General features: G+C 44.0%; 7 protein-coding genes across 8 annotated transcripts; 3 read left to right on the top strand and 4 right to left on the bottom strand.

The window, feature by feature from the left end:
* Positions 1–284: 284 nt before the first annotated feature.
* Positions 285–1,958, top strand: LOC108067742 (uncharacterized). Its single transcript, XM_017156919.3, has one exon. The coding sequence runs from the start codon at positions 368–370 to the stop codon at positions 1,778–1,780; it is 1,413 nt and encodes a 470-aa protein (XP_017012408.2). The 5' UTR covers positions 285–367; the 3' UTR covers positions 1,781–1,958.
* Positions 1,959–16,097: 14,139 nt separating this feature from the next.
* On the bottom strand, positions 16,098–17,973 carry PolE2 (DNA polymerase epsilon subunit 2). Of its 2 annotated transcripts, XM_070214374.1 has the most exons (3): positions 17,959–17,973; positions 17,083–17,889; positions 16,126–17,023 (listed from the first exon to the last, which is right to left on the bottom strand). In XM_070214374.1, exons 2-3 carry the CDS (start codon positions 17,786–17,788, stop codon positions 16,152–16,154), a joined length of 1,578 nt encoding a protein of 525 aa, XP_070070475.1. In that variant the 5' UTR covers positions 17,789–17,889; positions 17,959–17,973; the 3' UTR covers positions 16,126–16,151. The 2 variants fall into 2 exon arrangements, with proteins under 2 accessions (XP_017012306.2, XP_070070475.1); XM_017156817.3 differs by lacking the exon at positions 17,959–17,973 and having other exon boundaries at positions 16,098–17,023.
* Positions 17,974–17,996: 23 nt separating this feature from the next.
* Positions 17,997–19,782, top strand: LOC108067663 (solute carrier family 22 member 7). Its single transcript, XM_017156801.3, has 3 exons — positions 17,997–18,633; positions 18,738–18,930; positions 18,985–19,782. Exons 1-3 carry the CDS (start codon positions 17,997–17,999, stop codon positions 19,769–19,771), a joined length of 1,617 nt encoding a protein of 538 aa, XP_017012290.2. The 3' UTR covers positions 19,772–19,782.
* An 83-nt stretch (positions 19,783–19,865) lies between these two features.
* LOC108067777 (ribosome biogenesis regulatory protein homolog) lies at positions 19,866–21,275 on the top strand. Its single transcript, XM_017156976.3, has 4 exons — positions 19,866–20,095; positions 20,155–20,407; positions 20,476–20,969; positions 21,033–21,275. Exons 1-4 carry the CDS (start codon positions 19,947–19,949, stop codon positions 21,184–21,186), a joined length of 1,050 nt encoding a protein of 349 aa, XP_017012465.1. The 5' UTR covers positions 19,866–19,946; the 3' UTR covers positions 21,187–21,275.
* QC (Glutaminyl cyclase) lies at positions 21,195–22,800 on the bottom strand. The gene is made up of 6 exons (XM_017156977.3): positions 22,654–22,800; positions 22,443–22,538; positions 22,077–22,382; positions 21,785–21,940; positions 21,521–21,728; positions 21,195–21,470 (listed from the first exon to the last, which is right to left on the bottom strand). Exons 1-6 carry the CDS (start codon positions 22,738–22,740, stop codon positions 21,295–21,297), a joined length of 1,029 nt encoding a protein of 342 aa, XP_017012466.2. The 5' UTR covers positions 22,741–22,800; the 3' UTR covers positions 21,195–21,294.
* Positions 22,801–23,305: 505 nt separating this feature from the next.
* On the bottom strand, positions 23,306–24,515 carry LOC108067709 (glutaminyl-peptide cyclotransferase). Its single transcript, XM_017156862.3, has 4 exons — positions 24,024–24,515; positions 23,860–23,967; positions 23,582–23,792; positions 23,306–23,526 (listed from the first exon to the last, which is right to left on the bottom strand). Exons 1-4 carry the CDS (start codon positions 24,492–24,494, stop codon positions 23,321–23,323), a joined length of 996 nt encoding a protein of 331 aa, XP_017012351.2. The 5' UTR covers positions 24,495–24,515; the 3' UTR covers positions 23,306–23,320.
* Positions 24,516–24,816: 301 nt separating this feature from the next.
* On the bottom strand, positions 24,817–27,740 carry LOC108067693 (beta-alanine transporter). Its single transcript, XM_017156834.3, has 4 exons — positions 27,474–27,740; positions 26,602–27,419; positions 25,873–26,065; positions 24,817–25,807 (listed from the first exon to the last, which is right to left on the bottom strand). The coding sequence occupies exons 1-4, from the start codon at positions 27,569–27,571 to the stop codon at positions 24,826–24,828; spliced, it is 2,091 nt and encodes a 696-aa protein (XP_017012323.2). The 5' UTR covers positions 27,572–27,740; the 3' UTR covers positions 24,817–24,825.
* Positions 27,741–27,948: the final 208 nt, after the last annotated feature.

Below are 27,948 nucleotides of genomic sequence, written 5' to 3'. Positions count from 1 at the left end.
AAGAGAGGGAAGAGCGCTGGAGAAAGAGAGAGCGAGTGCAGGAACATAAGGGTGGTGACTACCGCTCTCTGCAGGACCTGAATCTGAACAGACTCTGAACTGCGAGCAGAATCAGGACAGATGGGCCAAGTGCCGCGAGTGCGGAGAGTTGCGTTTTTCCCATTTGAATGGGACAATATGAGAATACGAGAATTCCAACTGGACGAGGTGGTGGTGGTGGTGGGTGGCACGCGGCTACTTAAAGAGGAACAGATTGCGGGCGGCCAGCAGTCGAAACTGGAATTTCGAATCGCAAGGAACTAGCAGCAAAGCCAAGCTCAACACAAAACCCCAGTGAAAGTCGAAAAAGTGTACTGAAGTGATTAAAATGAATCTGCTCATGGATAGCCTGCCGTCGCATGCGAATCCTGGCCAGCGTCGCTCCACGCCGCCCCAGCACGCCGAGCTGCGGATCTCCACATCGCCGCAACAGTCGCCGCAGCAAAATCAGACCACCAATCACAATAACAATAATGAGACACCCACATCGCCGGCTGGTGGAAAGACCACTCTGAAACGAGCCTTCGATGTGGCCTTCCTAATGATGCCCGATGAGCGGATCAAGCAGAAGCAGGCAGAGAAGCAGGCCCGCCTCCAGGAGGCACTGCAGCATCATCACCACCAGCAGCAGCAACAGCAGCAGATGAGCCACTATCCCACAGATTTGTCGCCTCGAGGAGCTTCCTCGCAACCTCCATCGCCGGCCGCCCTGGAGTACATAAGTCTGCTGGAGGCTCGCCAGCGATATCCACAGATCAGCATCCGTTCGCCGCGGGTCTATGATGATCCCAGTGTGATTATACCGCTGGTGGATTCCCCAGAGGCTCCCTCCACCTCCTCACCACCACCGCCCATGCGGAGTGCTTTCACCAAGGTGGCCTCCTCGTCGCTGTCCACCGCCTCATCCTCACCGTCGACCTCCACTTCCCGTCTGGAGTCACCCGTGGATGTGGGAGCTCCTCCCCTCAGTCCCGATCAGCTGAGCTGCCACTCGATGAGTCCGCCGCTGGTGACGCCGCCGCCAAGAACCAATAGCGGTGGCCAGCAGCATCCCAGCCAGAATCCCCTGCCGTCGAATCCCATTGTGTACCACAACTTTCGGCCGGAGTATCAGTTCAACGGAGCCTTTCAGGCCGTGAATCCCATGCAGGCTCTGCAGGCACAGCAGCGACTCAAGCAGCAGCTGCTCTACACTCGTCCTCCAGGACCGGGAAATCCCAATGGCGGAGGCGGAGGACCCATGCCAGGTAGTTCACCACCTGGCGGACCACCGGCGGAGTTTCTGCATGGCTATCCGGGATTTGCTCCGCCACCCCATCCCTTTGCAGTATCGCAGCCTCTGCAGAATCCCGCTGCAGCTGCCATTCTCTCCACGCTGATTCCACCCACTTTGGCCTCCACCTTCACACTGACCGCCCAGAATGTGTGCGCCAAGTGCAACATTAGCTTCCGGATGACCAGCGATCTGGTCTATCACATGCGATCGCATCACAAAAGCGAGGTGGCCTGCGATCCGAATCGCCGCAAGCGCGAGGAGAAGCTCCGATGTCCCGTCTGCCAGGAGACTTTCAGGGAGCGACACCATTTGACGCGACACATGACCGCCCACCAGGACAAGGCCAGTGATCACCAGCCGCAAATGGAGGACTCATCCTCGTCCTCCGCCGGCGGAGATAACGAGATCATCAACGTGGTCGGCGGCACTCCGCCAGGTCGCCGAATGGGAGGCATGTCCAAATGATCGAAGCATTTCTTCGGATATTTTTAAGGCCCCAGATCTTCTCCACAAAACCCCCACCACCACCACCCATTCGTTGCCCGTTTTCGATTGTGATATTAATTTTAGTTTCCCTCACGCTCCGATTTAATTTCCCCTTAGCCTTAAATGTAGTGCAATTCGTATCTTAAATATCTGGATCTCCCTGTATGTCTATTAATTCTCTATCTTATTGCGGGACCCCAAAGGATCTCGAGTTCGATCATTGTAAGATATTATAATTAAGTTGCAGATCTGCTAATATGTTAGCATTCAATGTGTGGCTGAATGTTTCAATAAAAATCTAATTGTTATGCCAATCCAATTATTTTCATGTATTATTTGATTTGGGTTAAAGAACTTTAACCATTTGGTTGAAGTTCGGGATTGGGGCCTTTCTGTATATTTTTCAGAATAGTTGAAAAACTATTTTGTAAAGATAAAGACATTTTTAGTAGAAACCATTTTTATGAACAAATATGAAAGTTCCCCTACTCTTTTTTTTAAGGGCATAAATCCCTTAAAATAGATTGTTGATCAGTATAAACAACAAAGACCTCCAAACCTCAACCGAATATGAAACCTTACTTACAAATGACTACAAAAACATTTTTAATATCTACATCCAGAAATTGAAAATATAGTTATAGGTACACCATAAATAATATAATGACTGAGACTTCATAAATAGAGCACAAACAAAATATCGTTCTTTTTGAGCTTGGATGGGATTAATTTTAACACGTTCCAAGCGGTGTAACTTTACATTTTTATCCTTTTGAAAATGGTAATGTTTTAGTCTTCAAATAACGGAAATAAAAACCAAAAAGCTAGCTTTTCACAGAATACCTAACAAGAAACTACAAAAATCTTTGTAGAATGACTTCACACCATATGGAGTTCTCGAAAGTCTTTGCTGGCCGAGTCATTTGGTTTTTTGAAGTAGAGCAAAAACATAGGTTCCCAGGCTTAGAAAAACCACCGAGAATCCGCGGGCACATGCTTTTCAGAAGGAGTAACATACGCCATGTAAGTAGAGTGGAGAATATGTTCAACTTGTTAGCGCAGTGAAGCTGAATCCTGCAGTTGCGATTCCCTGGGATTCATTTTGGCTGCATGCAGCAATTAGATGCGGACACAAAAACTGCGACGCCGACGCTAATGAGCTGGGAACCGAAATGGTAACAAGATGAAAGGATGCTTCAGGGTTGTCCTGATGCCCAAAAGGCAGTCATTCGCCCAGACGGCGCGACGAATACGACGAGCTTCCAACGAGGAATAGCCCATCATCATGGAGTGCTCGTGCAGTTTTTGGCAAAAATGTAATTCGAATATCAATATTTCCACACTTGCCAGCCAACCCTCCTGAATTTCAGTTCAGTTCCCATGAGCCTCGAATTTGTAGCATGGCAAATTCCTACAAAGCGCAACGAATTCCTTGGGTGGTGGCCGTGCTCCCCCTGCGTTTTCCTTGGCTCGTTGCTGCACTCAAATGAGCCACAGCGAATTGCGTTGATTTAGCGTGGCCAAATCCTGTTAGCCCCGTGCCACAGAAGCCAAGCAGCCAAGCAGCCATCCAGGATTCTCACAGGATGTCTGGCTGCCTTATCGACTGATGTATCAATCGATGGCATCGCTAAACGGCTAACGTTCTGCTCCGATCCGCTCTGCTCATTGTTCCCATGATGGGATTAGCATTTTATGGCTTTGTGTTCGCTGCTTGCCACTTGATAAAGACATTTTCCCTGGCTTCTTTCACATGGTTGGAGTGGGAAATTTAATGTAACCAAATTGGTGGGAAGCATAAAGGTAAAGAGATAAAGGGAAGATATGAGAAAGTACATATAATGTGAAAGGTCTATATGGGAGTTGAAAAGTGCTTTATATCAAGTTTGAGAAATTAAATTAGATGGCAGAGTAAGTCTGCGAAAAATATAAATTATTTATATAGAGGTATTGATTTGATATATATTTCGATTTCTAGAATTAAATGGCGGAGAAGGTCTGCGAAAAATAGAAATTATTTATAAAGAAGTATTGATTGATATATTTCGATTTCTAGAAATAAAATATAAAATTTCAATACCTACAAAAATAAAGAAAAGTCTGAGACAATTCACATTTAGTTATATTTCATAGCCCATACCCAGATATCCCGTTTATAGTCAATCGCGTTGATTTATTTCGTGCATTTCCCCAATGAGCAATTCGGGTTTCCTTTAAAAAACAATTACAACTTCCGGCGCCCTCGAAACAAGCAAACAAGAGCCACCCACACGAGCTGCCATTGCCGTAAAGCGAACACATCGTCAAAATCACATTTCCTCATTTCATTTACAAGAGGCCACCACATACACATCCCGGATGGAAGGACTGGCAGGACAGACAGTCTCATGGCAGCCACTCACTCAAAACGACGCCCAAGGCAACCGCAGAGTTAAGACCAAGGCGAAGGCAACTTCATAATAAGCCTCATCATCATCCTGGCTGGGTGCTACATAATAGCTGCCGAGCCATAATCACATTTCATATTTATCACATTTTTACGCCCACCATGGGAAGCACGAAACAATCCGGATCCGGGGATCCCATTGCGCAGCGACCTGCGCCGCTTTGTTTGCCTTGCCTAACCTCGCAATTTGACCGTAAATAAATTGCCTGCTCATTTGGTATGAGCGGTGGTTCACTCCAATCCTCCCACCAATAACCCACCTCATTCTCATTCCCATCCAATCCCCTTGACTCAAAATCGTGTTCAAATACGTTTAAACACAATGCAAATACCGTCATAATAGCAGGAGCAAGAAAATCCGACAGCTGGAGTAAGCCTGAGCCCAGGGCTTTGGCTCCGCCCCATCATCCTCATCACAGTCATCCCCCCTTAATGGCTCCCCGTGCGTATGAGTGATTTCTGCTCATCTGCGCTTAAAAGTATGCAAATGCCTTGGTGGAGTTGTTGTTTGGGGGATTGCGAACATCGCCGGCGGAGGAGTGGGCGTGTCAGGAGATGACTTTTATTACATTGTTGTTACTGGTGACTGGTGGCTGGCCAAAGTGTTTTTTAACTGCAGGCAATTTAATTTCCACTTGCTCCCGGTCGTTTTTAATTTCCACCGCAGCCACTGCAATCAATGTGGTTTGAGTGTTTGCCTGCTGATTAGCCCTGTGGTTCGGGGCACTTATTTCCCGGGCACACGGAGAAAAATAAAGATATTATTAATATTTAATTTATTTATATTTTAGTGAATTAATTAATATTTATAATTTCTAATATCCTCGCACTTAACTGTAGATACTTAATAAAATTTATCAAGATCTCTTTATTAAAAGATCGCTTTAGTAAATTAAACATGTATTTATTTATTTTTTATTATTTATCAATAGTCTTTTAAAGGAATTAACATCTAACGGAATTACGTAAATATTCTGTTAATTTTCTCAAAATTAGATTGGTTTCATTTATTCATTCGAATTTAATCCTGCAAAATATAAAATTCATTAAATTTAATTAAGTATTCTAAAAAATAAGGAATATTATAATTTAAATAGTTTTCTGTATAGACAACATTTGAAAATCAAACAAATTGAGTCAATCTGGAAATATTTTCACTGCACCGAACGCGGCACTATAAGAGCCCCTGAAAAACTGACAGCCAAGCCGCTTAAACTTTGAACTTTGTCATTTCAATTTTCGCCAAACGGATGCGCTTTGTTTCAGGCCACAACCACATCCACATCCAGGGAACGACGGAGACTCAGACTCGCAGACACAGTGGTTGCAGGATGGCTGGCTGAGGATGAGGATGAGGCTGAAACTCGGGCCGAGGACATCCATGAGCTGGCCGGAAACATTGAGCCTGACAATGCGACTTTCATTTGCCGAAACTGCGGAGGAGCTCAGCCATTGTTTTGGCCACGGACAGGAGAGGACAGGACAGGCTGAAGGCCTTTTGGCCAAGCCACTCCCGTTGCAGGAAGTTTTTCATGCGCCATGACACTTTTTGTGCGCTTTGCGGTGGCCATTTTGTGCCGTGGCAGGATACCTTTGTGCCAGGAGGTTCCAGCTCTGCTTCTGCTACTCCTCCTCCTCCAGTTCCATTGAAATTTTCGAATATTTTTTGGATGCATGGAAGCTGTTTGCCATGGCCAAAAGACAGGCGGCGGCTTACCGCACATACATATATATCCAGGAGCTGGAAGGCTGAAGAGCAGGAGCAGGAGCAGGCACATCCTTGCATCCTCCATGACCGTGTCCTGGCCGTAATTTATGATGTGCGCTTCCCTTTGCTCGCTGGCAGTTGGCAGTTTTTAGTTTCGCCGTTCGCCATTCGCCGTTCGAGTTCTGCGGCTGTTTTCTGCTGTCATAACTTTGGCCCGCATAATTAATAGTTGTAAGCCGCAGCGCAGCCACTGACTTTTTAGTTGGACCGATGCACAACTTTTATGGCAGCGGATCCTGCGAGTCCTGCGAGCGTTGTTTGCTCAATTAACTTAGCAGGTAGTTAATTTTGCGAAAAAGCCGCAAGGCAACAGGAGATCCCCCTTAGGGTTGGCTGCTTTTTTGGGTACTTGTTGTGGGTGCTAATTGATTTACGAGTAAATGTTTCTGCGGTCGCCATTTAAGCTGACTTTAGGTGTTGTTCTCCATCACTCGAGAGTTGTTCCCTCATTCCTCTTTAGTTTTTGTAATTTTGTCATTGGTTAACTGAAGCATGAAAGGCATTTGAAACGCAGTGAAGTTTAAGTGACTGGAAGTACGCAATAAGTTGTCCATGCATTATTTCGACACTTGTTTGTTTCAATAAAATATATATATGTTTGCTGGTAAGGGATGAAAATGTCACAGAAATTCAGCTCGAGCACCGATAAATTAAGCAATAGACCATCCACATTCAAGGTCTTCAAAAGGAATATTAATGCAGAAAGTATTAGTCGCATATGAACTTAATAATTTAGGTAAAGCTGCTATTGAAAAGATATACAAATAAAATTATTTATACTTAAACTAAATTATTAATCTATTTCGATGTTTAAGAGTCGAATTTAAGCTTTCATTTTCTAGAAGATAACTATATCCGCAAAACGTTTCCCATAACTTTCGGCGACACATTGAAATCCTGGCCCCATAAATATTCAGCGAACGCCAAAAACCATTTAATTAAGTTAACTTTTATGGCTCGTAAATCAGAAAAACAACGTGGAAAAAACACATATTCAACATTCGCGGGCTCTCCACTCAGCCTGTTCCATATTCATGTGAGTTGGAGCCCCGAAAAGGGGATCGCCATTCATGGCAAGGTGGCGTTGGACTAGCAAAAACAAGAATTCTCGCCAAATAAAATAAATGGCATAGCCAACGCACGACGCTGACCATGTTGTTTGCTCCCAGCTCTTAATGCACGATTTTAATTTGGAATATTTTCGGGAGGACTGGGAGATACATATGGGTGTACACATTATGAAATTATGAGCATTAAAATGAAGAATGGCCACTTATCTAAATTACACCATGTGTGGAAGGGGCGAATGGCGCCGTGGGGTTGGTTGGTTGCCTGTCATCGAGCAAAAGTGACACACTGCCCGGGGATAAACGTTCGCCGCGATCTCTGGCTGGGTTAAGCACTCTGCCAGCCATATATCATCGCGAATATGCTGAGTATATGGAAATCCCGCCGCCAAGTGATAAATGAAGCACGAAACGGCAAAAATGGCAGCGATACAGGGCGACACTGTGGCACACATATGCCAGGTAAAAGCGAGAGAATGAGAGCAAAAACTGGTGGGAGAAACCAAGTAAGATACTTCTAAAACCTTGGCCAAATCGCGGTCGTTCTTCCCCCTGAACAAACCAAAAAAAGGAATGGCAACCCGCAAATATGTCATTTGACATGCTAAATATTTTGCCTGCGACTTTAGCAACACAAGGTAAGTCGCAAAAAATCCAACAGCAAAGCAACAACATGCAAATCGAGTATACGCCAAGTAAGCCAAAAGTTCTTGGCCAACTAGAGTGGAAGTTATGGTTCAATTTATGGATTTACAGATGGATGGATGGATATATATGACTCTTAAAAAAAGGTAACGGTTTTGAAAATATAAAAGTAGTATTTTTAAAATAGCTAAATTAAATTAGGGTGGGTAAAGTTATCTTGGTTAAAGGTAGTACATAAACAAAGGTGATTTGAATAATTACTAACTACTACGATACTAACTTCACGATGAAATAAATTTAATATTTTAGGATATTAATATTTTCATTTTGCTTTAAAATCGAAACTTATTTAAAATCACAGGCAATAAAGTAATTGATTGCATTCCTTTTCAGACACTTAATGGGCTACTATTATTTGTCGATTTAAATTATTTACGATGACAACATTTTTCGATAAAGCCAAAGAGAAAAAGTTTTCTTTTTAATAGTTAAAAGTTGCAAATTTTGAATAGCGCGTCGCTGGCAGAGATAAGAAACAGGTTCGCCAATAAATATTGACACCCATTTTTGTGTTTATGGAACTGGAATCGAGAGAGAGAGCGAGTTGGCCAGATAACGGTGGCTATAATGTCTTTCCCCAGACAAAACACAAATTGAAACTGAAAACTTTTATTTTTCTTCCCTTTCATAAGGGCCAAAAGGATGCGTATGGCATGCGTATCATAAAAAATAAAATTATGCAAATTTTTATTATTTGATTATGCAAATGTTCGCGCTTGACGACCCTTGGCATAAGGACGACAATATAGCCCCGTCTCTCCCTTTTTTTAGCCCTTCACCATATCGCGGTTTCGGAACTTCCGCTGAAAGCATGGAAAAGCGGGCAAAAAAAGAAGCGCGACAGTTAGTTGGCCACTCCACGCCCTTCTGACCCACTACTTGGAGTAAATTTGAATTTTTTGCCGGCGATTCCACGAGAGGATCCTGAAAATGCCATGGATTCATAGGGGAGCACGGAGGGGCGGCTGGCTCTGTGTGGAGCATTGTCATATGTGGTTGGAAATTTTGAATCTGTTTGCGACCTCTTCGAGCGTATCCGTTTCCTTCTGTCGCGTGCGTTTCCCATCCCAGCACACTTTTCCTCCTCCCCATTTTCCCCCTTTTGTCGCACTTGTCGTATGCGTATTTATATTTTCCCTTGTTATGCTTTACACTCATTGTTGTCTCTTTCCCGCTTCTCGCGCGATTTGAATCTTTTAAGTGAAATATTGTTGAAATCATTTATGCTTGACTGGGCCAGCACTTTTTGGGGGGCCGCTGTGCAGTCTGGGTTTTTTCGGTGGAAGTACGTGGTTCCACCTCGAACTCCCTAATTGATAAACTTACTCGCGGAGAAGTCACGGAAAATGAGTTTAAATCTCGGCACAGATAAAAAACGCCAGGAAAAGCCAGAAAGTAGATAAGACTTGAGCATAAAGTTTTACGAGTCCTGGCTTGTAATCAGTTTGAATAATTACCAAAACGTGCTTATTGTTCCAGGACAAAGAAAGAAAGAAACTGGTTAACCAAGAAATGGTACATTCAATTTAAGTAGAAAAAATTATTTATAATTAAAAAGACTATGATTAAATCTTTAAAGAAATTCATTTTTAAGCCAAAACTACCCCTTTATATATTATATATATTTATATATAAATTTAAAAATATGAATAAAATACAATCATAAATGTTAAAAAATGTTAAATGAATTTTATTTTATTTCCTAATAAATACCTTTTTAATATTTACAAAAAACTGTAATTTTCTCAAATTTTTTTAATTTTGCAAATTGAAAACTGCTGACAAACTTTACCCAAAATCAAACCATAGCAGTGTCAAATTTGTAAGCTGTCAAGCAAACAACTTGCAGGACAAAGTCCCACTTGTGGACAAAAAAGTGAGAGCCCAGCTAGGAGGAAACCCATCAATCATCTGGACAACACAACATAAATCAAGCTGAGAGTCAAAGGAAGCGGTTTAGTTTGGCCGCCAGGCAACTATTGATAGGCAGGTCCATCAGCTTGATGGGCCATTCACTTCCGGCGTTTTGCCATAACCCAAAATCCAGAAACCCAAACTCCAATGATAATAAAACCGAAATGCTTAGAGCCAAAGAAGAAGGAACAAGGAAGTTGCCTTTGTGGTGGCAGTCTGTTTATTTACGCCGCATTGTATGTAGAAACTTACATATGGGTGGCGGAGCCTGGAGGGCAGCGAGGAGACCGCAGGAAGAGGGGCTTCCATACGGCGGGGCACACATCACACATGTTGTTGCGAGTACACACGTATGTTGCCTGCAAGCGATAGCGTCGGGACGTCGCCATTTTTTTTTTTGGCAGTCGCTCCCTTTTCCACTCGCAATCTTGGCCAGCAATCGCAGCCGGCACATATGTGCAGTCATGTGCAGGCCAGGCCACCCATTCTCCGGACTCTTCAGACCCCCAATCAATTTCCTGTCCCGCTTCAACGACTCTGGGGCGACTCCATTTTGGCATTTTCCATTGGCGCTTGGCCGAAACACGCCCCTTGGACGCCCAGGCGCATGTCCTAAATTCTCTGCTCTGAAATCCTGTCGAGCTCGAAAATCGAAAGAGAGAATATGAGCCCAGAGCATCAGAGCATTCCCAACCGCATCTGCTTAGTGTCAAATGGGAGCGCCAGCGGATGGCGGATGCTTTTTCAATCAACCAACAAGATAAAAAAAAACCATAGATAAGATAGAGCTGCCAGTGCAAGCTGCACTTGTTGTCAAAACTCACATGTCCAGGAAATCCCAACAAGAAAGCATGAGAGCGTTAAATTGAAACTTGGGATTTTACGCAGCTTAAGTTTTTTAGCAATTACAATAGGAAATCCCGGGGACGAGGGAAAAATAATAAACAAAACAGGCGTTAACACTTGTCATTCGGCCGGCAGGAATATGTCACCTGTGCCGGTCGCATCCCAAACCGAACCAATCCCAAAAATCCCAACCAACCGTGGGCAAATTCAATCAACACACGGACATATATTCATATGCCACCCCCAAATCTATAAATCTCGGTGGTCCGTCCGTTCAAAAAAACAATCTCACATAAATTCCTATTTATGGCCCGACCATTTGAACCTTTTTGTGTGCGAACCTCCTCATCCTGCCGGCATTAAAACACACAATCAAAAGTCGATTAGCATTCAGGGCAGGACGGACAGTTCCCATTCCGTATTCCCATTTTCGGAGTGGAGGACCGAACAACAAGCTACAAATAGGCAAGCGCAGGTAATCGCATTTCGAGTTTCAGCTACCCATTTTTCCAACCCCCTTCTCGTGCGGAAAATCTGCTGAAACACAATGAAAATATTTTGCCATGTTCGCAGGGGGAGGGAAATGGGTTTGGTTTTCTCCATCGCCTTGCTGTGTGTGACAAGTACAAGCCACTTGTGCGTTGATGATAATTTTCGAACCATTTTTTGAGGGGCTGGGAAATGGGAACTGGAGCCGGGCAGAGATATCCCTGAAATCGGCTTATGTCGCCTGTGCCATTGTGCTGACACGGCTGCAGAATTGGGGCTTTTGTCTTAACGCCCAACGGCCAGTGAGTTCAGGCCGAGTCGACTGGAGAGTCCTGCCCACTCAGGTGATTTATGCTGAGTTTTAATTTAAATGCAATCAATTTGAAAGGTATAACCGAAAATAGTTCTCAGCAAAAGAAAAGTAAGCGATTAGAAAGGGAACACAATTTTATTTCTAATAAAATACCTTTTCCAAAAAGCAACCTTAAATTTCTAGAAAAGCTTCTGCAAATGTAGTTTGGAATTAACTTTTAAGTTTAAATAAATACCGCTAAGTAAGTAAAATAAAACAATATTACTCTCTCAAACTTAAACACCTATTTTTCGTCCGAGTGTTACATTTAAAGTAGGATTAAAATATTAAAAAGGAATCCTGGGATTAAAAGCCTACTTGGAGTTAAGCATGCGGACGAAATCGGGTCTTAAACAATGATTAATTTAATTAATCATTTAAAGGTAATAATACATTTTGGACAGTTTTCCCATTCGGACCACTGTGGAAAATATATTATTATGGAAATGATTCTAATTTTCAGAAATGTATTAAAATAATAAAATAAATTACAATTTTAAAATCCCCAATGGCCAATAGTTTATAAGCTAAACCCCGCCAACTGAGTGGCATTAGACGGAAAAAACATCATTAGGATCATTAGCAGAAGAGCTTAAGAAGCCAAATTCAATTATGTCAAACATCTCGGTGTTATCTAGATGCATTATCCTTGGCTAATGAGCCGCGCTTAGCCGCGGATCCTTATCGGTAGCCAGGGATTCAGGGAGCCAAGGAGACCGGGCCAAGAACCACACAAACGTAAATGAAATCAATTAAAATTTATCACATGCCAGTTGCTTTCATTAAGACACAAAAGAAGCAACCGACAGCCAGCGGTGTCCCCAAGGTGCAATTCGTTATCCATTCCGAGAGGACAATGGCGGTCAGGATGCGGCTGCCTTGTAATTTGTCCTGCCACCGACTCTCACACACAGTTGTTGTTATCGGCTTAAGGAAGACAATAAAACGGCGTCGCCGTTTGTCGCTTTAAATAATAAAAACATTTGATTTGCCAACTCTGGCACGTGGCAGGACCTCTGAAGTCAGGAGAGTTATCCCCGGACTGAGAATGCGCAAGCAAATCGCAGATAAAGCCAACGCGTAAATTAATGGGCGGCACGTGTCACTTGCTGCTCCGGGATTGGATTGAATTGGATGGTTTGGGATTGGGTTTTCGGTCTTGGAATTGAATGGAATGGCTGGACACGCTGGGTGGTCCAAGCATGTGTGTGTGGGAGCAGCTTATGGGCAGCAAATTATCGCCTCTATATGATGGCAAGTGGTGACCCCCAAGTGTTTGCTATGCGGCTGATAATTGAGGCGTAAATGTCGGCACACGTCCGGAATCCAGACCGCCGCTCGTCCGGGGCTTAAGTTGATACATTGTTGTCCTCATCATATTCACAGTGGAGTTTATGGAGCGGATTTATTTACTCCCTCCTCAAGTGCACTTCCGCCAGCGGTTTAGTGGCCTCTGGTACTCTGCTAAACAATGTTGATGATAACCCTATCAAAATTTGAATGCCGACAGCAGCTATAAGGATGCACAGCTCATTGTCGAGTCCGTAAAAAGTTAATAAACCCTCCAAGTATCAATGGCTGCGAACAAAAGAATGCGTTCATAAACAAAGGCGAGCTTTTGATTTTCCAGTTGACGTTGTGGTTTCAAAGCGCCGGGCGAAACCTTTGACCATATGCGCCAAAAATATTGCTGTATTCATATCCTAGAAGGGGTTTTTAAAATGGTATTATAAATTCATATAACATAAGAAAGAATACTTTTTTTATACCCTTATTTAAGTTTATGAATGCAGTATTATATTTAATATATAATACTTTTTTTTAGAATAAGATATTTGGGATTGACTTCACATTTTAAAAGAGGCAATAGTTTATCACCATTCTTTATTCTGTTAACTAATTTTTTTAAACATAGAAAAATCCTTTTTATATAGAAATACAGTGTAAAAATTTTAGACTTGAAAAACTACAAAATAAATTCTTTTTGGAAATAAGAATATTTTCATACCCCCGAAAGGGTATCGACAGCGAACGATTAAAGCCACCCCAGTCAAGGATGTTTATCCAAATCAAAATCACACCACCGAGGCGGGGATTACTGGATGGATTTGCCAGGGACGCCTGGCATATGGCCACTTGGCCACGCCGAGGAATCAGACTAACAAAGCCAAAAGATGGGTTAACAATTGTCAAATAACCGCAGGACATGCACATGAGTGCATCGCCGTTTGATTGCCATGTGTGTGTGTGAGGGAAAGGATAACCCAAAGGTGGGTTACAAGGGCCAGTTGCTTTGATCCTTGATTGGACTCTCGGCCCACTTGGGGCGCAGCTGGTCGAGTGATTGATGGCCAAGACACAGATTCCAGAATTCCGCATCAGCGATTGCTTTAATCGAGTCCCGAGTCTGCGAGGATGGGCTAAGCTTCAGCCCCAAATTAAATGGTGTCAACTTTGCGGGGAGGACACCATAAAAACCGATGACCATAACAGATAAAATGTTTTTTTATGTTATTGCCTTGGCGCTGCAGAGGAACCGCAAAACAATATTTAAATTTCAAAAGTTGCCAGTGTACCAGTTAAATGAAGCAGAAGCAAGATTGTTGTCACAGAGGAAATATTTTGCTTAGAAGAGCTGGAGGGCAGCATAAAAAATATACCAAAAAAACAGGGGAAATATAAATGTTCAAGTTTGCAAGGGGGACGGTGCAAAAAGATATAGTTAGCACTTTGGGCCGACCACGCCCCCCAAATCGAATTGACACTCATGGCGGACACATTTTGGAAATTGATCCCGGGGACGTGCGGCACACAGTTGCACTCATAAATCATAAATCAATAGGAGAGAAAAAGAAAAGCCTGCGAGGCAAGGGAAAAAACCTCCCCCTTCTGCGAATGACCCGGCTAATGATGTCTTAAAAAACGATTCGGCAACTGGTCATGTGACAGCAAATAGCAAATGGGGGCCAGCGATGTCCTCAGGTCAAACGCATTATCAAAATTGCCGTTTCAGCTGCCGAGGAGCAGAGCGCGCCAGCCTGGGAAATTGAATTTCCACGACCCTCTCTCTCTCTCCAAGTGGGCAGCAGCATCGTTCGGAGTAACAATATTTTTCCAAATCGGCTTTAAGTCATGAAAAGTAATAGACAACCCCCGGTCGCCGTAGAAAGCAGATTGCGAGGCGCGTCAGCCGAGAAGCCAGGAGACGATTGTGGAACACATGCTGTGCGCATATGATGACTGACGACGACGACGGCGGTGATGATGATGAGGCTGGGCCGCTTATCACAAGGGAACAGGCACACACGCACAGGCGGCGAGAATGAGAATCCGGGAGGAGCAGGCTGGCCAAGCAACATGTGAAGCCGGAGGATGCTAAGTCCCCGAAACATGTTTATGTTCAAGTCGTTAAGTAGCTGGGATTTTCAAAAGTATTCGGTAGGCTTCCAATTGATGGGGGTTTTCCTACCAGAAAATATACATAAATTATTTATAAACAAGAAAGGAAGCTAGCTTCGGCCAGCCGAAGCTTATATACCCTTGCAGATCATTCCTATTAATTAACAAATCGCAAAAATGTTCAATTTTCTAATATTTCTCATTAATTTTCCGATCGTTCCTATGGCAGCTATATGATATAGTCGTCCGATTTTGATCAAATTAAAATTGAAATTCGAAAATATTTAAAAAGAGTCATATCCTAGAGTAGAAGATAATACAATAAAAACCAAAGAAGCTAGAATTTATTTCCTATTACTTTTCCATTAATTTTCCGATCGTTCCTATGGCAGCTATATGATATAGTCGTCCGATTTTGATTAAATTAAAATTGAAATTCGGAAATATTTAAAAAGTGTCATATCCTAGAGTAGAAGATAATACAATAAAATCCAAAGAAGCTAGAATTTATTTCCTATTACTTTTCCATTAATTTTCCGATCGTTCCTATGGCAGCTATATGATATAGTAGTCCGATTTTTTAAATAATTTATTCGAAATTCAGATATATTTAAAAAATAACATCCCCAAAAGTAGAAGGTAATATTTCAAAAAACACCGAAGCTAGAATTTTTTAAAGTTTTTTTTTTTCCGATTGTTCCTATGGGAGCTATAAGATATAGTTGTCCGATCCGGTCGGCTCCGACATATATACTACCTGCAATAGAAAGAAGACTTTTGGGAAAGTTTCATCCTGATAGCTCAAAAACTGAGAGACTAGTTTGCGTAGAAACAGACAGACGGACAGACGGACAGACGGACAGACGGACGGACAGACGGACAGACGGACATGGCTAGATCGACTCGTCTTGTGATGCTGATCAAGAATATATATACTTTATGGGGTCGGAAACGTCTCCTTCACTGCGTTGCAAACTTCTGACTGAAATCATAATACCCTCTGCAAGGGTATAAAAAAATATAAAAATAAATTAAATTATAAAAAAATTAAATTTTTCAATGTTTCAATAACCTTTACCAAATCTTTAAGCCACCACATTTTTAAATAGTTTAGTTTTTAAAGTTTTGCTGTAAGTTTTCATAAGATTTAAGTTCAAACCTGAAAAAGAATAGATTTAAAGGAACAACAGTCCTGCGAACAAGTAGAAGAGTTTAAGAGTTCATGAGTTTTTAGGTATCCTCCGACATTTCATATAAAACGATTAGATATAAAACATATTTCCTTCCCAAATAAGTAGAACAGGCAACCATTTAAATTAAATTAATTATTAAACTTACGTTCTTGTTAACTATAGCTATCTTAACTACTCCACATCGTCGGGAATCTCCGAGTCCTCAATCGTTCGCGTGGCGGGTATGTACACTTTAAAGGCGAACTTGGACTTGACAAAGGAACCGGTATTAAGGACAGTGCATCCGTGTTGATTGCTGCTAAAACTCTGACAGGAGTCTCCCATAACAATCAGATCTGGCAGAGGATACAGCCACAGGGCGGGATCGTAGTCCCAGTGCACGGGCATGGCAATCGGATGGATGGGAACCAAGTGACCCTGGCACACAATCGTCCTGGCGAAATGCTGCTCAATCTGGGAAGTATCCTCCGGAAAATGCAAGGTATTCCGGCAAAACTTGGCCATCAAATCCAGCCGGCAAACGACTATCTGCTGTGTGCAGTACTGCAGGCGGCAGGGATTCGTGGCCAACTGGGTGCGCGGCCAGGCCTTCAGCAGTCCCGCTGCCAGGCATTCGGGAATGGGAGCACGCGGCAGGATATTCGGTGCCGTGGGATCTTCCGACGAGGGTACGAGTATCAGATCCGTTTGCTTCTTCAGCTGCTCGCAGCCGGCGGCCAGGCCACCCAATGCATCCAAATGATGCCTTAGCTCGTGATGATTCCTTGTGCTGGCCGTAAAGGGACCCATTAGCACAATGGCCTGCGGCGGGCAGGAATCGTAGCCCACAAACAGCTGGCGCAGCTTGTCCATCACAATAGGAAGATCCAAACGGACATCGGAAAGGAAAACGATGGTCGTTTCCGTGTTGGTGCGCTCCAGTTCCTGGAGTCTAGGTGAATACTTCAGCAGCTTGCCGGACTCACCGCCCCAGGAGTTGGCGGTGCCGAAGAAGGCGCGACTGCTGGTGGCAGGTTCCGCGGGCGGAAAGCCCAGGCCATCAACTGGGGGATATACATTATAATTCTATATAATTCGATTTCTATATATTCCGTTTACCTACCCTTGAGTACCCCATCCTTGTAGTTGCCCTCCGCCAGCACAAAGCAGCCCTCGCAGAAGAAGCCGGCATGGAAACGGGCGCCCGTGAGATCCAACTGCACACAGCCGGTGGGATCCTCCACATAGAACTTGCCCTCCTTCAGCTGGGTGAGCAGACCCAGAACGACGGCCTCCTTGATCGATGAGGTGGCCAGCAGGTTCTCGGCGAACTGGAGCTTGAATTTTTTGGCCTGGGCGTCGGCGCCCACGCCATCCTGGATGACGGCAGGGGCAAAGAGGTCGTGGCGCAGGGTCTTTTGCAGCAACATGGCATAACGCTGCTGCATGTAGTCCGATTTCATGCGGGGAGCTGTGAGCAGCTGGCGAGGCTGCGTGTCCAGTTCGAACTTCTTGACCCGCTGGTTGTACCGAAAGCGGGGCACAGTGAAGGCGTCGATTAGGGCGAACACCGTCTCCCCTTCGTCCAGGCCCACGCGGTTCAGCTCATTGATGGCCTTCTCCAGCGCAGCCCGCTCCACATGCGGCGTCAGGAGCTTCTGGCTCTGCAGATTCTCGGTGATCACCGTCAGCCATTTGTCCCGTTCGGCGGCCTCGAAAGGCAGCAGCTGCTCCGCCAGGTAGGAACTGTTCTCGGAGCGGATCAGGAAGCCACATAGCTTGAAGGTGTTTGTTATTCGCTTTCTCAGCGGCAGCAAATCTGCATCCATTATTTATTAAAAGGAATTCGCGCGCAAATTAGAGGTGGCACTTGTCGGGGTTTATCGAGTATTCGATATTTTGAGTGATTAGTGTGACCGGACAGGCAGGGCTGGAAAAATACCTCACGACAATAAAGAAGTTATTGGAAACTATCGATATATATTGGCGGAAAACTCACCTTTGTTTTAAAAGTTATTTACCGCCTTCAATATAAAAATGCCGCCCAGAGATTGTGAAAAGTACGAGGACTTCCTGCCGATTATCGGAGAGTTTGGAGCCTTTCAGAAGCGACTGCTAGTTTGCATGATGCCCGCCGCCTTAATACTTTCATTCAACTACTTTGGCCAGATATTCATGATTCTGATGCCCAAACATCACTGGTGCAGGATTCCCGAACTGGAGAATCTGCCCATGAAGGAGCAACTAAAGAGGGGAATACCCATAAAGAATGATGACCAGTTTGAGACATGTTTCATGTACGATGTGCCCTTCGAATCAGATAAGTCGGATAATGTGACTAGAACGAAGATACCATGCAACAACGGTTGGATTTACGACCGTGAGGCGATTCCCTACGAGTCCATAGCCATCGAGTACAATTGGGTGTGCGATAGTAAGGAGCTCAGCACCTACAGCGTAATCACCTTCTTCATGGGCTCCATTGTGGGATGTCTTCTCTTCGGATACGTCACCGATCACTGGGGTCGCTTGGTGGCCTTGTTCCTGTCCAATATCTGCGCCATGGTCGGCGGTTGCATTAGTGCGTTGTGCAAGGATTTTTACTGCTTTGCTGTCAGTAGATTTGTGGCGGGACTGGCATTGAACACCTGCTTTATTGCTCTTTTTATTCTAGGTAATTCTGGAACATTTTTATACATAAATTTAAAATATATACTGTAACAATTTTAATTTTTAATTCGTTGAAATATTTTAAATTTTAATTTTATTCTAAAACAGCTCTGGAGAACGTTGGTATCAAATATCGTACTCTGGTTGGGAACTTACCCCTTACGATTTTCTTCACCTTGGGCGCCTGTACTCTTCCCTGGGTGGCCTATGCTTGTGGGAATTGGAGATACTATACCATGGCCATTACACTGCCTGTGGTACTAATGATACTGATGAGCTGGCTTCTGCCAGAGTCACCGAGGTTAGTTAATAATTAAGTATCTGAATACTATATAACTTTGTATTTTCATCCCAGTTGGCTTGTATCGGTGGGGAAAATCAAGAGGGCAATACAGGTCCTAAAAGAGGCGGCTAAGACCAATGGAAAAACCATTTCCGAGGAGCAATGGTCAGATATGCAGCAATGCTTTGAACTGAAATTCCTCGACGAGCAATCAAACAAACAATACACCTGCCTGGATCTTTTCAAGACCCTTCGCAGGGCTGTGGTCATGATTATATTGATTATAACCTGGATGATTGCCGCTTTGGTTTACGATGCTCATGTGCGGGTGGTCGATTTATTAGACACCGATGTCTTTATTACCTTTACCGTCGCCTCGCTCGTTGAATTGCCGGCTGGAATTGTTCCAATTCTGCTGCTCGATCGAGTTGGACGCAAGCCCACAATGATCGCCTCGATGCTCCTCTGTGCTTCGTGTAGCCTCTTTGCTGGTCTACTGAAAGGACAATGGAACGTAACGATAGCGGCACTCTGCGCCAGATTTTTCGTCTGTATCGTCTACAATGTGGGTCAACAGTGGGCCTCTGAAATCCTGCCTACTGTGCTACGCGGCCAGGGATTGGCTGTCATTAATGTGATGGGTCAGGTTGGTGCGCTGATATCCCCCATTGTGATCTACACCCACCACTTTTACCACTCTCTGCCGATGTTTATAATCGCCTTCCTTTCGTTGATCGGAGCTGTAGTTATAGTAGTCCTCCCAGAGACCAGGAACACTGTGCTGCCACACACGCTGGAGGAGGCGGAAAAGCGCTGGACGTTAAGTTGTAGGAAGCAAATAATAAAAGCTGATCAGTGATAGTTACACGATTTTTCAAATCTACCGCCGATTGTCCGATAACTGTGAAGCCAAGGTTCGAGTCTGCGCTAGGCGTTCACTTTTCTCGTTTGGTATATTTTAGGGTATTCTGCCACACCAGGCAGCACGTGTAAAAGTTGAAATTGAATTTTGCCTTGCTGTTTATTCCCACAAAATGGATGTTGTCAAGGAAGTTCTAGCGAAACACCAAAAGGAATTGGACAAATACAAGCCGATCACAGTAGAGAAGCATCTGGAATGTCGCCTGGACGTCGGCACCCTGCTGATCACAGATCCCAACGACTTCGATGACCGGGAACTGAGGTAAGCGAAGAGGATCTGGCGAGGATCACCAATTTCTCACTTACTCCGATCAATTTCAGGGACAACAGGGAGGAGTACCTGACCGCACTGACGCGCGACAATGCCCAGCTGCTGGTTAATGCCATCTGGGAGCTGCCCACCGAGCGAGTGGACGAGAGCATTGTGGCCAAGCTGCCGGAACCCACCACTGTACTGCCTCGCCTGCGGAAACCTCCTGGTCCGCGGCCCATGACCAAATGGGAGAAGTTCGCCAAGGAGAAGGGCATCAGCAAGAAGAAGAAGGAGAAGAAGACCTACGACGAGACCATGGATGCAAGTTTTAGCTTTCTTAACCCTTAATATCCTAGTATCCCGTCTGATTCCTGAAATCTCTTTTATAGAAATGGGTGCCCACATATGGCTTCAAGCGCGCCGAGGCCGAGAAGGCCAAGGATTGGGTGCTGGAGGTGCCGCAGAATGCCGATCCCAACACGGACATGTTCCAGAAGAAGATCGACCTGCGCAACGAGAAGGTGGCCAAGAACGAGATCCAGCGCATGAAGAACATTGTGCGTGCCAGGAAGCTGGACATGCCGCGCAGCGGTTACCTGGGACCCGAGGCTGCCTCCTCCAGCCAGCTGCTAACTGCCGTCACTGTGGCCAAATCTTCGACAGCCTCGGTGGGGAAATTCCAAAACAAACTGCCCAAGGAGAAGGAGGCACGCGGTCTGGGCATCAAGGAGCTGATTCCGGGCGGCAAGCGCAAGCAGTCGCATATCACACAAACGCCCGAGAAGGAGGCCAACCTGGATCTCATCAAGAGCGTGCTGAACAAGAAGCCCAAGCTGGACGTCAGCAAGGCGATATCGATGGAGAAGCGAGACAACCGCCTGGCGTGAGTAAAGCCCCTGTTTAATCTTAAATCCAGTGCATGTAATACCTTTATTTTCCCCAACAGACGCGAGGCAGAGGCTGAAAATGAGCCGGTGAAAAAGGGCAACAAGAAGCCCAAGGGCAAGGGCAGTCGCAAGGCGGTGGGCAAGAAGTCCAAGGGCAATCACGGCCAAAGGGCTCCGGGCAAGAAGGCTCAGGCCGGTCGCAAGCGTCGCTAGAAAAGGGATTTCGCAAGCCTTAGGACCTTTTTAATTAACAGAAAACAAACACACTTTACACTTATGCTTAATAAAAATCTTAGACATAAGACAAACCGAAAACTATTCTCAGTAGTAACGTAAATCCACTGGTGACGTGTGGCGTTTCAAGTACTCGTAAACGAAATTACGGAAAACACGGTTGAAATTGCGAATGGATGGCCAGTGCAGATTGGCGGCATTGTCGCGCGGAGTGTGCCAAACGTCCGGAAAGGGAGTGGCCACCAAGTGGAGCACAGGAACATCTGAAAAACACTTGGTAATTACGGATATAACCAAAGCTGATCAAACATACTCTCATCCAAGAACGGGCGATGATCGTCATCGACCAGACCGCCGCTAGCACGACTTAAAAACATATTGTTGTTGCCCTCCAGCTGACCAGCAGAGCGCAGGGATTTCTCGATCTGCACCAGACTGGAGTGCAGTCCGTGGGTATTTTCATAGAAACTAGAGAACTTGGGATTCCGCGCCCCAATAAGATCCAGCAGCACCAGCACTTCCTGTTATTGATTAAGTTTTAGCGAGCTGATAATTCGTACAAAGGTCATTGACTCACAATTCGATCTATATTGCGTGGGCCCAGTTGAACTTGGCTGGCACTCTGAGAGCCACTGCGTGTTTTGGCCAACTTCGAGGCCAGATGCTTTGAGCCATAGACGGAATCGGCATCGGTCCATTCCTTGAAGGCCTCCTCGCCATCGAAGAAAATGAGCTGGAGAATTGAAAGAACTTTATTATAACTTCAGAATTTGTATCAATATTCTCTTAGGGAAATACCAAACAAATAACTAGTTTTCTCATGGAAAATTGTTAGACAACCAAGGTCTCTTATAATGAAAACAACTTACCATAAGTCCCACGTCGTTGCGATTGCGAAACTCTTTCTGCAGATAGCCGCTCAAGGTCTTGGCGGTGTTGAGGAGAATTGCACAGGGCACCGCCGAATCGGTGGCCCCCACAAATCCCGGATCGTTGGGGAAGTACTTGCTGTCGTAGTGACAGGCCAGAGCCAGGAAGTTCTGGGCCTGCGGATTAATGGTGCCCACAACATTGGCGAACGTAAGCTCGCCGAGAACTGGAACGCGCTGCTTGAACTCATCCACTTCCGTTTGAAAGCCAAGGCCGTTCAGCGATTGTACCAGATACTCGCGCACCTGTGCGTGATGTTAATTTTATATTACCAAATTATTTGTGTTCCAAACTTTATCACCCACCTGCTGATGTCCCCGACTGCCGACGACGCGTGGCACCAAAATGGAGTCCAGGGTGCGATTGAAATGCCCCTCATCGTCGCGCCACTGGGATCCAATCTGAAATGTTTGGTTCAAAAAATATAGATGGGTTTTATTCTTGGACACTTCATCTGCTGTGATTTCCCAAGTGAGTCACAATGGTCTTGATTGTTTTTAAGCGGGTGGGACTTACGTTCCCCGATGGAGCTTGTTGCTGGGAGGGCGGGAAGAGGAGGAGCAGCAGGCCGGCGGCGGAAAAAATCACGGAACCGATCCCCATCTTTACGCTTCGGAGCTTGGCGACGCACTAAAGCGCGATCGACGCCTGAAAAATCGATGATTACCGTAGTTTTTGTTGTGATTACGATGCTGGTGGCTTTTGTTTTCGTTTTCCGTTGTCTCTTTGGCGGGCAATATCATTTCGAAAGCTTTGGGCCTTGGTTTCGAGAGAGTTTTTCAAAGAGTCGGTTTCATGTTGCGAGAGATCTCGCACAGAACAGCTTTCAAGCCAACGGTTGTTGGGGAAAAGTGCGCTGTTATCGCAGCGATCTGATAATAATAATTAACTTAATTGCAATGCCCTAATGACTAGTAGTGATTAAGCTAGTCTTAACCCTAGAAACAAGTCAACAAAATTACTTAACTTAAAAGATTTAATTTAATTTAATTTGAATTTGTTTAAGTTAACATTCATTTTTTAAAAGTTTTTATATTTTGCACCTACCTAGGCTTATAAAAATAAAAAGATTTACAAAGGACTTTAAAAGAAAAATCTGTTTTTATAACCCCTACCTTATTTTTTGAAACAAAGTTTTATAAAAACTAAAGCAAAAACATTTTTTAAAAATAAATACCATGGTTTAATTATAATCTAAATCAGGATAAGAAACAAAATTATCCTTAATAGCCGTGTAGGAGTCCCATTGTTCCAAAAAATCATGCACGAATCTGCGAATTATTTTTATCGTATTACGAATGGTAGGATAGTGTAAGCTGTCTGCAGTATCAGCTGCCTTATAAAGGACCTTTCGCAATTCTTGTGGAGCCACATGCATTACTGGCACACCTGGGCATTATTTAAATATTAATATCTTTAAAATAATGAAAAATAAGTATAATACCCATTTCATGAAATATAATATGATCGTCAAGCAGATCATTTTCATATTGTTTCTTCTTCTGGAACAACAAATGGCAGTCGGTCAGTTGTCCAGATTCTCGAAGCTCAAGTTCTATATCAGCAACCAGATTGTGTAGATCCTCGGTAGCTTCAAAGTAGTTCAAGTAAGTTTGATTCGGAGCACCAATATAGCCAAGGGTTAGCACAACAGCCTGTAAAAAACCATTACTAGTAATTACAATATTTTTATGAAATTTCCCATTTCCCTTATATACTTACCATGTTCTCCACAGGTATAATATCATCTTCCATAAAGCGCCTTGAACCAATGAGTCCATTTTCATCATCGTTATCCGTCAAAGAATTATGGCCATCGAAGAAGATAAGCTTTGAAAAACTTTTCCTTAATTGTGAAGTTTAAACGCGTTCTCATATCTACCTACAACCAAACCCATGCCACTTTTTTTGTTCAGCTGCTCTGTTAAAAAGAAACCTAAAGTTTTTGCAATATTTAAAAGAATGGCACAAGAAACAGCGCCTTCGGTGGCCGAGAGGAAATCATCCTTGTCCCAATCCTTTGGCTCTTTGCTGTCATAGTGACAGGTTAGCAACATAAATTGCTCTGCCTCCATATTCCAAAAGCCTGCCAAATTGGTGAAATTAGCTCCCTCGTAGAAGTCATTCCGCAGAATAGAGAAGCCCATACGCTCCAGTTCCTTCTCGATAAAGTCACGAACCTCGGAATGTCCAGGACTGCCCACATATCGAGGCTTCAGTAGTTCGGCCAACGTTTCATTAAAGTGCTCCTCGTCGTCAAAAAATATTAATGCTAGCTCCTCAGCAGCCCAGCGTAGTAACAATGTATTAAGAACCACATATACCACACTCACGAAAAAAGCAATCCTGCCGAGCATTGGAAAAAGGTCTTCCTGGTACAACTGCCAAAAGCGAATGAGTAAATTTCTTGCCCAGAAGTAAATGTTCCCAGAATTTACCCCGTAACTAAAGCATTCGGCACGAAAGTTGGCACACTGTTAATTAATTAACAAGGTTCCACAGAACGAATGTTCCCGGAAATAGAAGCTTCCCCTAAGAAAAGTTGTGTTTAAGTAGAAAAAGTATTTTCATTTGTTACTTAGTGAGATGTAAAAGTTGTACAATGTACATATATTATTTGTTAACTTTAAAAATGTTCTCAAGAAAACTCCCGCTTAGCAAGTTTCTTAGAAATCAGACCTTATATTCTCATCTGTTTCCGTATTTATGCGTATGAATTTCCCTCTCCTCGATGTCCTTATAATCGCTGGGCGATGGACTAGGATCCTGGGGCGCATATTTCGACTTGCGATACATCCGGCTGGAGCGGAACTCCTCCTTCGACAAGGTCCTCAAGCTGGAGCCCTGGTGCCACGTGTGCCGGGGATGGGATTTCCTTGATCCGGGGCCACAGCAGGGCATATGCCATATCCTCTGCTTCTTTCCGAATTCCGCTCCATCGCTGAGGGTTTGCGGAAGATCGTGGTTTAGAGTTTCGGGCAAAAAGAGGGCCAAAAGTCCGCCGAAAATTCCCAGGGCTCCCAAAACGATTAGCATTAGGGAGAAGGACACTTGGGCGAGGTAAACCACCGGCGGGGACATCAGCATCGCGACAAAGCCCATTGTGTGGATAAAGGCCACCCCTTGAGCCCTCACCACCGTGGGCAGGATCTCAGCTGCCCACTGCAGCCCGATGTTATAGCACATGTTGGCGAAGAATCTCCCGGCCAGCGCTGATATCCTCATATGCATGGGACTCTTCAACCACGCGCCCACCAAGCTGAAGACTCCACTTAACGAGGTGTAGGCAAAGGAGCACCAGCGACGTCCACAGCGATCCAAGGTGAGAATGACCAGGATATTGCCCGGCAACTCAGTGGCACAGGCGATGGTGAAGAACACAAAGATATCCTCAGTATCCAGGACACTAGCCGCCCGCACATGTCCGTCGTAGACCAGGGACATGGCCATCCAAATCAGGATCAGCAGGATCATATAGCGCGCCATTCGCCTCCGCTTGAATATCGAACACACTGTAAAGTCGCGCCCGTAGAGCTCCTCCTTGTAGAACTGAGTGCAGCTCGTCTCGAAAATGGCTAATACTTGGTGCGACACAAACTTCTTATTCACAAAGATCATCCGTCTCAATATCTCCATCGCATTGTCGATTTCACCAACCGACACCAGCCAGCTGATAAGAAAAGAGAAAAATTCCTGGATAAATGGGATAATTTTTTTGCTAAAGGAATTACCTACCGTGCAGATTCGGGCAGCACAAAGAAGGAAAGCATTGAGAGAATAATGGGCAGGGATGCCAATGCGGAGAACCTCCTCCAGTTTCCTGCCGCAAGGGCTATCCAGGGCATCAGCATCGTGAATGGGCAATAGAACAGGGCCAGCGACAAGTTGGCCACCAGGGTGCGGTACTTGGGACCCACATACTCGAGAACTGCAAATTACAGAGGTGGTTTTAATCAATATAAAAAAAGTATATTAAAGAAAACCTATTATAAAACAAAAAAACAAAAATGTTCTACACCTAAAAAAAAATCGATATGAAACGTAGATCAATTTTACATTATGTAATATCAATTTTAACTTGATATGGGGCCAGGTAAATTCGACCATATTGAAATGAGTTTTTCATGTAAAAACGATATGGGTTTTGCATAAACAGAAATTTACATGCACATATTGACGACATACTTTTTTTTGTGTGTAACATAACCAACAAAAAACAACAAATAAGTTTATTTTACATTTTTGAATGAAATTGTTTAATTTTTTAGGGAAAAAAGTAACATAATAATAAAGAAAAAAAGTCAGCAAATTTTCCTAAGTTCAAAAATTGTTTGTTTTTGCGATTATTATCTTGAAATAAATGTTTATTCACAATTAGCTAAAATAAATAATATTATTGAAATAAAATAAGTATGAAATATATATTTTTTCAAATTTAGTTTATTAATATTTTTATTTCCTTACCCAAAATATACACCATCGTAAAGCAGGTGTCGTAAGAGGCCCCAACTATGAATCTCGAAATGGCAAAGGCGAAGAAGTTCGTGGACAGCGAAGTGGCCAGACTGCCGACCAGGGCGAGGAAGCAGCTGCTGACCAAGGCGGCCACCCGACCACAGTGATCTGCAAAGTGTCCGTAGCACAGACCGCCCAGAATCGAGCCGAGGAAGAAGATGACCTGGGCGTAGGTGGAGTACTTGTCGTTCTCGCACAGCCAGCCGAACTCCATGGTGGCCGATTCGAAGGACCTGCCGTCCTGCTCGAAGACATAGCCCTTCTGGCAGGGAATCGTGGGCAGCGAGGTGTTGATATAGACGCTCTGATCCTCCGCAAAGTGGATCCTTGTGTAGTTGGTGTCGTACATCCGGCAGCGACTGTAGGAGCCATCCTTCTCCCGCGGAATGGACAACTGCTTGCGCTGCTCTACACTCGGATTGTTCTCGAGTTCGGGCACCAAACAGTAGTATTTGTGTGGAGTTAGGGATATGAATATCTGGCCCAGATACACAAAGGCGGTGATGAAGCAGAAGGGGATCATGAACAGGAACAGCGTCCACTGGTATCGGCCGAATTGGCCGATCAACGGCAGCAGGTCATCGAAATCTAAATAGTCCTCCGTCTCCCAGGATCTTCGCGGTAATGAAGTTTCCGATCTTGGCCTTTCCCACGTCGAGATATGCGAACTTTCTTCATCGTCGTCGAGATATCTTACTTTAAACTGATCAATCGATTCATTCACTTGCACTCCTGTGTCCACCTTCTCAGGCTCCGCGTAATACTTTCTGTTTGAATTCAGAAATGTATTGCAGTTTCTTGGTTATATCACTATTTCTTACTTCTTTTTAGGCTCTGACTGTATTCCCTGCTCCTTTCGTCCACTCTTACGCCTGTCATTATCCTCAAACGAACCATTTCGATTTTCGTCATTCGCCATATTAAAACAGAAGTATGACTAATAAATCTTGGCTCCCTGACTAAAGAAATTTCTGTAAAAAGAGCGAGTTATAAAAAACTATAAATTTGAATTGTTAAATGTACAGTTTACTAATAAAATAAACTTAGAAAAAATATTGCACAAAAGCTAAGAATTTTGAAAAATATATAAAGACATTACTTTTCATTATTAGGCAGCTGGAATGACATTAATCTCGAGAAACACTTGATTTTTTTCTTTTTTGCCAATATAGTAATTTTCTGCAATTTTGCAAAAAAATTGTAAAGCTGTATAAGACATATATCAAGGACTTAAATCTAATTTAACTTCTTAATAATTTTAGAAATAATTAAACCTTAAAAAAAAGATACTTTGAT

This window comes from Drosophila takahashii, chromosome 3L, assembly GCF_030179915.1.
Source record: "Drosophila takahashii strain IR98-3 E-12201 chromosome 3L, DtakHiC1v2, whole genome shotgun sequence".
Lineage (NCBI taxonomy): Eukaryota > Metazoa > Arthropoda > Insecta > Diptera > Drosophilidae > Drosophila > Drosophila takahashii.
The sequence above is the reverse complement of the archived record's forward strand: the minus strand, read 5'-3'. Positions and strand labels throughout refer to the sequence as shown.